This window comes from Rhopalosiphum maidis, chromosome 3 (assembly GCF_003676215.2).
Source record: "Rhopalosiphum maidis isolate BTI-1 chromosome 3, ASM367621v3, whole genome shotgun sequence".
Taxonomy (NCBI): domain Eukaryota; kingdom Metazoa; phylum Arthropoda; class Insecta; order Hemiptera; family Aphididae; genus Rhopalosiphum; species Rhopalosiphum maidis.
The window spans coordinates 36952924-36962884 of record NC_040879.1 but is presented as its reverse complement, the minus strand read 5'-3'; the positions used below and the strand labels follow the sequence as shown (position 1 = coordinate 36962884).

At 28.6% G+C, this 9961-nt stretch overlaps 1 protein-coding gene across 1 annotated transcript; it reads right to left on the bottom strand.

The window, feature by feature from the left end:
- Positions 1 to 257: 257 nt before the first annotated feature.
- LOC113558452 (small ubiquitin-related modifier 2-like) lies at positions 258 to 2700 on the bottom strand. The gene is made up of 3 exons (XM_026963909.1): positions 2581 to 2700; positions 1757 to 1873; positions 258 to 385 (listed from the first exon to the last, which is right to left on the bottom strand). Exons 1-3 carry the CDS (start codon positions 2590 to 2592, stop codon positions 272 to 274), a joined length of 243 nt encoding a protein of 80 aa, XP_026819710.1. The 5' UTR covers positions 2593 to 2700; the 3' UTR covers positions 258 to 271.
- Between the last annotated feature and the right edge of the window lie 7261 nt (positions 2701 to 9961).

The following is a 9961-nucleotide window of genomic DNA, read 5'->3' as shown; positions in this document are numbered from 1 at the left end:
GTGTGAGATTTTCATTTAATTTATTTTATTAAATCTAAATATAAAAATATAGAACATCTTTAATGAACCATATTGAATATATCATAATCACAATACAATTTTTTTTTTTTTTTTTAATAAGGCTTCAACTTCTGAAGTCATTAACCTGTAATAATTACATGATAATAATAGTTAAATAAAGGTCTTACAACTATGGGAATACATAATGTTTAACAATAGCTATAACTATTATAATAGCATTTTATACATTTTAAAAACAACCACCAGTCTGCTATTGGAACACTTCAATGGTATCACCTTCTTCAAGATTTAATGAAGCTGCCGTGTCAATCTCGTTAAGCGATTGTCCATTGAATCTAAATCTTACTGAGTTATAAGCAAGACCCTGAAATGTTCAATTTTGAATAAATTAAAAATATATTAAAATTATTAATGTAAACAAACCAGCACATAAACTTAGTTAATAGTAGCCATATAAATATTAACATTTAAAATCAAAATTACACAAACATGTAGAGGTGGGGTCCTTACTTCTCTTACTACCAACAAATTATTATTCTGAACAGAGCAATTAAATAATATAATATAATATTAAATAACTTTAATCATTTTGGGTTATATAAAGGCTTTTAATTAAACAGAAAATAAATAAGTGTTCAAATTAATGTTTAATAATTTAATTTTAGTTATAAATAAAAAAATATAATGGTTATTAAAAAACAATCTGATATAATTATAATTAATATTTAAATATACAGTAAATACAAAAAGGTATTAAAAATACTTTCAAAATAATTTAATAGACCTACTTAAACACAAATTAATTTAATAAGAGCCTACTTTTTTCACTATTTATTGGACATTTTAATCTGTGGCAAGTGAAATTGTTTTGTGTATTTAACATGGCTAAAAAAATTTCCAGTGTGCTAACAACTAACAGTTCGGTGATATTATAATCAGACTACAAGATGCATACTTATGACCAGAGTTGGGAAAAATATTAACTAGATCAGAGGTCTAGTGGGATAAGTGGTCGGCAACCGGCCGATTCATTTCATTATTTCAAATAAAAAATTATTTGAATGCATTTTTTTAAATTATTCAAATAAATTGAAAATATAATTATTTGAATAAAAAAATATTCAAATGATTTTTTTTTTAAATTATTTCAACAAAAATGTATTTAAATAATTTTTAAACATAATGAAATTATAAAATATAAATATATATTATAATTATTTACTTTATAGTTTCTTCTTTAGATAGTTCTATATTTGTTTCATTTATAGTATTTTTCTATTTATTCTAAATAAAAGAAGATTTACAATCGTGAATACAATATACAATGCCAGCTATTGCTTTTTAATACATAAATGTATTACTTACCAAAATACCAACCATATGTTAACTAAGTTAAAATAACTGAAAATTATTTGAATAACTATGTTTAAAAATTAGTCAAATATTTCTTTTATTTGAATAATCATAGTTGAAAATGTTTCAAATAAAATATTATCTAAATAAAACTTTATTTGAATAACAAGCCCTACGCTACTTATGACTTTGTTTGCTGACAATCAGTGAATAAATTTGCACATTGTAATCAATTCCTAAGTGAATTCTCAATGAAATATATCCCATACACAAATAGTTTTTAAATTAAAATATTTTAAGGTAATTTAATCTTAAATTTAGTCAGTGGAACTATAAGTATTACAATTGGAATAAAATACTTTTTAATAATATTCATACTTACAATTTGTTTACAGTATGCATTCATTAACTTTCTTAATTGGGTAATTTTTCTGATTTTAAATTGTGTTATTGAGTTATCTAGTCCGAGAACTTTCAAGTTAATACGTTCAAAAAATACCTAAGTACAATAAACATTTTTAATTATTAATTGGGGTTTAAAAATTAACAAAATTACATTTTGTATCAAAATAATAATTCATAACCAAATAATTTAATTTTGCATATAGATTTTATGAATGCTAAACGATATAAACATAATGTCAAGACACTGTATTGCGCACAACATATAATTGATTTATATGAATCAGATGATTATGAACTAATAAAATCTACATGTCATCAAAAGCTAGTTGACTTGTGCTAAATATAATCAATGTAAATGATAATAATTTTCAACTGTATACAGGTAGGTCGATGATGGTTGTAAATTTCAGGTCTATAGATGACTATCACCACTTTTAGGGCTATAAACATAATGACTTTCAATAAAATAAGACGCCATGGTACTAGCTAATCATAATTTTTTTATTCTATTAAACATATATGAAATAAACAAACGTTCACAAGAATCAAATAGAACATGTTGACAAGCCGGGTAGAATCCAACGCCATGAAATATTAAATTTAAGACGGAAATACGGAGAGAATAACGATTGATGAAGCAGAAGGTAACAAAAAATCCGCAGTTGACATGTGAAGGGCACGAACACATGTCGTATACGGTAAGCAACAAACACGACCGGTCGTCTGGTCTTGTTATCCAACAGCATTTTGAATAACGGCATAACACATGCTGTTTTTCCGCGAATATTTGTAATTACTTACTGATGAATTCATGGTTATTTTTGGCTATTTTTCAATTAAACAAAACGGTGACGGCAACAATGAAATGTCGGTAGTAAATTTGCCGATAAAAAAGCAGACAGCACCATAAACAAAAACGTTAAACACTGACGCCAAATGACAGAGAGGAGCAACAATGTGAATATAAGGGAAGTATCAAACTAATCAAGTTCAGATAAACAACCTAACGGAAATATTGGATAGTAGTCTGGTCCATAATTCAATGATAGTGTATATGCATGCATTAAAACCTTGCTAGTGCGTCGTTTGCTAGGTTGGTACCACCACTGACACAAAAAAAAGCCATCGCGGGAAGCGAGAAAGGGAACAAATAATAGCACAAACCAATAATAATAATAATAATAATAATAACCGCATTGGCGTAATTCCATTAAATTTCAGCAGGTGCAAACAGGCGCGGCTCCAGCCCCTCTCCCCCTAAAAACATATTATATTTTTTGTTATAAGTGTTTTTTGCTTAGTCCCAGCAAACAAATCTAGGAGTCCCCCTGGGTGAAAAGCATAAACATAACATAACATAATAATAACAATTCAATCAGAAACTTTATCAAACAATTCATTAAAACAATAAAATGGAATTATATTTAAATATTTTTATAGAATGTTGATTCTATACATTGCCAGGGATGCTAGTGCGCCGTCGCAATCTAAGCTATACAGCTTCTTATCAGTATTCATTAATTTATAGGTAGTTCAAAAAATTATAATTTAAATCATATTAATTACTTAATTAGGTACTTAATTTTTTGTATAGATTCGCACAGCCACACAGGATAGAATTAAATTATGTTTGAATGGTTTCATTAATAGTAACTAGTAAGATACTAATATGACATTATTGATAATATTACTATATGACATATTTATAGTGCACTATAAATACTTAAAATAAATAATAATTTATGTATAACAAAAATATTGAATATTTATTAAAGCCCGTGGGTTAATAGCAAATAACAATCAAGAGGGCGTCACACCCGTATGTGTTGTCTCTGTCTTACAAGTGCGTAACATAGCAAATTTACGCTTAGCAGATCACGTATAGCTCCGTCAGTTTAAAAATTTGAGTGAATCGATCTATTATGAAACTCGATGGTAAGAAAATTATCTGTGTTTGTATGTTGGTTTTTTACGATAGTTAAATTTTTTAGCAAGTTATGCGTATATAACATAGCGTAAATTAAAATGCTCATAACTCACTTAAAAACTTAATAATCGTAAAAACCAACGTAGAAATACAGATTATCTTCTTACCATCAAGTTTCATAATAGGTCAATTCACTCTAATTTTTAAACTAACGGACCTAAACGTGATCTGCTGAGCATAAATTTGCCATGTTACGTATTTGTAAGACGGAGACAACACATGCAAGTGTTGCGGCCTCTTAATAAATATTATAAGAAACTAATACATTTAATAAAAGAATTTAAAACATACAATTAGAAACTATAACATTGTAATTTAACATTATATTTTACAATTTTACAATGAATATGATAGATAATAATATTATAGTAAATAATAATTAATAAAATGATTTTTATATTATGTACAGTTTTTATTTTTTAATGCATCTACGTTATTTGATTTCCTAATATCTGACAACATCAAGCAATATTTATATATATTTTATAAGCTGAACATAAAATTTCTGGAAGCAAACAGTCCAAATAAAATCTAGATAAAACAATGTAAATGTTATGTAGTACATAATTAAAAAATTAATTAGCTTAAATATTTAATATTTTCTCATTTTTTAAATTTATCTACCATTTTCGTAATCCAAAAATAATTTTCATATTTTATTTTTTCAACTGAAATCCACTAATTACTAAGGAGAATATATAATAAAGTAACAAAAAATGTATCTTTTTGAAATTTGAAATTGACCTTGCCCTTGATAAAATTAATCATGATTATGTTTCAATTTTAATTGGCCGTTTTCTATTTTTACAGTAAAGTAACTAAACAAAATTATAGTTACATTTATAGTTTATAAATGATATATGATATTTATGTAGTATCTGCAGACGTACTTTATCACTCTCAATCGTCTCAATTGCATTTTGGCTGTTTTTCGCTGAATATGGGCTTTAATTTCGACGAGAATTTTTTTCGTCAATAATTCCATCTATAGTCTATTCAAAATGAGATCAATACACGGCGGCGACCAGTTTTCGTCAGCGGCGCGCAGGTAACTTGTTGATTTAATTTGTCGTGTTCTCTTGAGACACTTCGGTCGCCCGTGCTTTCAGTCTGCTAAGTAGTGCATGCGTGCGTTGTGCTCACTGTACATTTTAAATTATTTGAACATATCGGCAGTCGTTACTTCAATAATGTTACGCTATTGTCGGTGGCGGTGCATCCGTGGAACAAAGTCACGCCCATGCGCATAATAGACAATTATTATACGTTAAAATTTTACAAACACTACCAAAAAAAATAATTAACGTTTTCGTAATGTGTACAATGTTTCGAACAGATTTGTATGTCATTCAACGATGTCACAGCCACCGAATAATCGGATCAGAATTGAATCGCACGCGTTGTCAGATCATTATAGCGGCACACGAGACGGGCAGCTCAAATGAGAGCGATACACCCGTAACGCGGAACTTTGACGAGTCACTGGAACTGTGCCATATGCTCGCTAGATCCGACGTACGTGCGACTTGTGATTTCTGCGAAACGTAACCCACCGTAGCTTTGCGCATATGTCGACAATAACGATAACGCACATAGGATCGCGGACGCTGATCGATGTACCTACGTGTTATTCATTCTATTATTATTGCTTAAATTTACACGTATATAATATACCTTTGATTCGAAGCCCATTTATCGATGCACAACACTGTTTTTTTTTTTTAATCAATAAATTGCATTATATATATATATGTTATTTTTGTTGTTCTCAGTAGCTAAACTTTTACGTCATACTTATATCTTCAACCACGGGTTGTGCTGTATACCATAAAAACGTTTGTCGACGACGTTTGTATCGCACAATACTGTACATGGGTGTATTGGTGTACATATGTAATAATACATGATAAGTTGTTAGTAGGTGTATTGATGAGTTATTATAATAACATGTTATATATCTTTATAAATCGTAATTTAAATTATAATATCATTGGATGATGTGTAATAAATAAATAAGTGTTTCTTTATTTTAAAATATTTTTATATAATAAATTTAATGATTTTTGAGGATTATGGGTGGCTGAAGGTGATGTGGAGGACTTTGCTCAGCAGTTCCGCACAGTAATATGATATTAAATTTTGTGTGGAACGCTTGTTCATCCAACATCCACTGAGTTCCCCTTCTAGTTTTTTTTTAAATCAAGCACTGAATATATCATAACCTATTTTTGTCTTTATATAATATATCTACTGACAATGTATTAATAACCATTTATACATGACAAATTTATATTTACTCTTATTTTTTAATAAGTCGGCGAATTGGGAACATGTAAATAAATAGTCGGCGAACTGGGATGTCGGCGAATTGGGATTCGGTAAATTGGGTTTCGGCGACGTGGGAAGTCGTGCATTAATCACTAACGCTCAGTTATTCTTAATGTCCAAATTGATTACTTGTTATTTTGACTTTAGACTTTTGACGTAACGACTGACGAGTCACGAGACACACATACAGTGAAAACTATCTAATGCGAAATAGCATGGGCCACGGGACCAACCAAAATTCCGTTTTAAGCAGTTTTCCACATTATTGAATGAAACAGAAAAATTCTGGATTATAAATTCGTATCAATTTTCCTTATAAATAAGTTGATAAGTATTTTTCATTTAATGATTGACGCATATACTTTGGCATTTTTATATGTATTTGAATGGACGTCAGTTTGTATGTACAACTATACAAGGAAATTGATCAGTGTAAGACTATTGGTGCATAACTGTTTCACAGCTACAGGATAAGTTTGTATCGCGGATACGATAACCAAAAATACAAATGACCTAACTGATATATGTAGAATGTAAAGCAGTTTTATGTTAATTATCGTTATACGATGTACCTACATACTCATATCAACGTAACGTGACGCGTGTGGCGTCGGCGTGTCATATTTTCGGCTTATGTAAGGTTCCGTTTTATTCAGGATCCGCATTAAACAATTTTCACTGTGTACTAAATTTAAATTCCAAGACTAAGTTAAATATCGATTGCGTAGAAATAGTATTACTAATAAGTTACAAATAGAGGTCGCGATTACACGCATACTTAATAAACTATGAAATACACGGGTACCCGTGTTTTTACCTATGACGGGGTTAAAGCCTATGTAATAAAAATACCCGTGTTTCTAAATTTCACCTAATGTATCAAGCTTGAACTTGAATACTCATATATTTAAATAATGAAAAGTAAGTATAATAAATAATACAGAATATAATAATCTTATTTTTTAATTTAATCGCTTGTGTACTTTTTCAGACAAATTGTCTGGATCATTAAGAACACTTTTTATATAAGTAATTGATACAGCAATTGTTTCTGAAAACTGTAATTATTAACATTATTTTTAGTTTTTGTATATTGTACCTATGATTAAAGTAATATGTTAAATATTAATATTTTTTAGAATTCATTTTCAACATTATTTTACTGTACAGTTTCCTGTTTTTTCAGGTTTCACCAAATAGTATATTGACAGCATTTAATAAAGTTGAAGGAATGTGGGTGCTGTTGGGTGGTCGTTGGGCCCAAAAACCTGTCTCATTCCAATTCCAAAAAACATCTAAAATTAATAAAAATATACAAGTAATAGTATGACAAAAATCAAGTTTTTAAATTTTAAGTTAAAACAAGTATATTTTTAAAAACTTGGCTATTGATACATAAAAAAAATCCATGATTACCTAAGTTAAAACTCAATTATTTCTTGTAGACTGGGCTAATCATGTTCCGGAAACAAAGAAATGTGAAAAAACACAAAATTATCAAGTAAAACAGCAACGACTGTTCAACGACTAATCGTTGTTCGCAGTACCAGGGGCCTAGAAAGGCGATATCGACGTCGGACGGTATACATAGCTGCAGGCGATACAATAATATACCTTCGTACTATAACGCGAACAAGGTTTTACTTGATGCAGTTAATATTGTACAGCAATCGACGAACGACGCATTTTCCTTATTGGTTCCTAGTACTGAGTTAACGATTTTAGGTCCCACCGACTGCAGTAAAATCAGGTATTTTATTTATTCATTTTTTTTTTTTTTTTTTTGAGGATTTTGTTGACCGAGTTGACCTGACGATTCCCACGATCCCGGGTTTTAGTTATTCCATCATTTATGAAGAGTCATCCATCTACGTCATATACAAAAACAACACACGTGAATACATGTTATATCATAACTAAATGTGCTTTCTGTGATGGCGTTCACTTGGGGTTTAGTAAGTCCCACACGAAACATAGCAGGTAAGCTGGTACATATGTAAGTTCCTTCACGAAAAAAAATACACCCGTACGTAAGTTCCCACATGGAAAAAATTACACCAAACACAAACTTTATTGAGACTTAGGAATGACAACTTAAACGAAATTGATGTGGTTAAAATTTGTTTTGTTTTTGTATTGCATAAAAAAATCCAATTCAATTTTTTTAGGTATAAAATAATAATAGAAAAAATCAAATTATAATTGATTTATTGCGAAAGCTCAAACACTTCACATAATCATAATGTCATACTGTGTATAATTGTTCTTAAGTTATAATCTGATATTTTATTATTGATATAATTTTGTTTTTCTTCTTCCACACATTATTTGTATAGGTATAAAATAAATAACAATAATAGAAAAAAATCACATTTTGTTTGATCTAATAACACTTTACAATATAGTCATACTGTATTAACAAAAATATACCAATATATATTTTCCCACGTGGCGATAAAATTTAATGCATTACATTCCATCTTCAATTATCTTTATTATCTGTTGGCTATGATAATATGAAATAGTATGGACAGTCCATTTTATTGATTTCAGTGCTCGTTCGTTATTAACAGAGTTAACATTTAAACCGTTTTTATTACAATTTATAAGAATGGACCTAATTATTGATTATATGTTGAGTGAAAAGGGAAAAATTCTTTTAGTCCATAATAATTATAAATTGTATAAAAAACATAGCGCTAAAACAAATATATATATACATGGATGTTTGTAAATAATAAGTGCTGTGCTAAATGTTACACCGATAGTGAAAAATTAGTTGAAAATAAAAATACGTATTTTGTACATACCCATGAGGAAGAAACTACTTTAAATCGGCAAAAAATAAATAATTCTTGTAAAAGAAAAACAGTAGATAGAGTTGTTGAAAAACCTTCAAAAATTATCAGATGAAAACTTACACAACATGAAAATGAAGGTAATTTGTTAATGTTAAACTTATTTCCAGAAATGTACAAAATACTAAAGCCAGTTGTTATCCTAAAATACCAAAGTCAAGAAAATAAATTCATAATACTTTGAGTTCAATTAATGTAGAAACAAATATAGGTGAAAATTTTATTTTTGATAATGACAGTTTAAATGAGATAATAATATTTTCATGTGATACTAATATTTAATTTTTGAAAAAACTAGAAATAGTTTACATGGATGGCACTTTTAATTATTGTGATAAACATTTTACTCAACTATGTACAGTTCATGATTTAAAAAATAGTATTTATATTCCATTAATGTTTTGCTTTTTACCGGATAAAACATTGAAAACATATATTGAATTATTAAAAAAAATGAATGCAGTTGAAATAAACCCAAATAAATTTGTCTTAGACTTTGAGATATCAATGTACCAAGCAATAAATATTATATATCCTACAGCACAAATATGGGGATGCCGTTCCCATTTGGGCCAAGCCTGGTACTGAAAAATTCAAAGCTTAAGGTTTGCACAAGACTTTAATTTTGCAAATGATGAATTAGGAAAGTGGCTGGTACATTTATTTGGTTTACCATTTCTTAATCCAATAGAAGTTAGAAATTGTTTTGTAGATAGTTTCATGGTTAAAAAACCAGAAAATAATAAAATTAACGAATTTTGCGATTATTTAGTAACTCATTACATCGAAGATACCACCCCCTAGTATCTGGGCTAGTGCTAGTTCAGATACAAACCTTACTACAAACGCTTGCGAAAGTTTCCATTCTGAATTCAATTCAAATCTTTATCATCATCATCCTAATATATTAAAAATAATAGAAGTTTTAAAAATGTTTTAAACAAATACATATATAAAGATAAGAACATCAGATTTAAATAGACCTCAAAAAATAAATAAAAAAACGGAA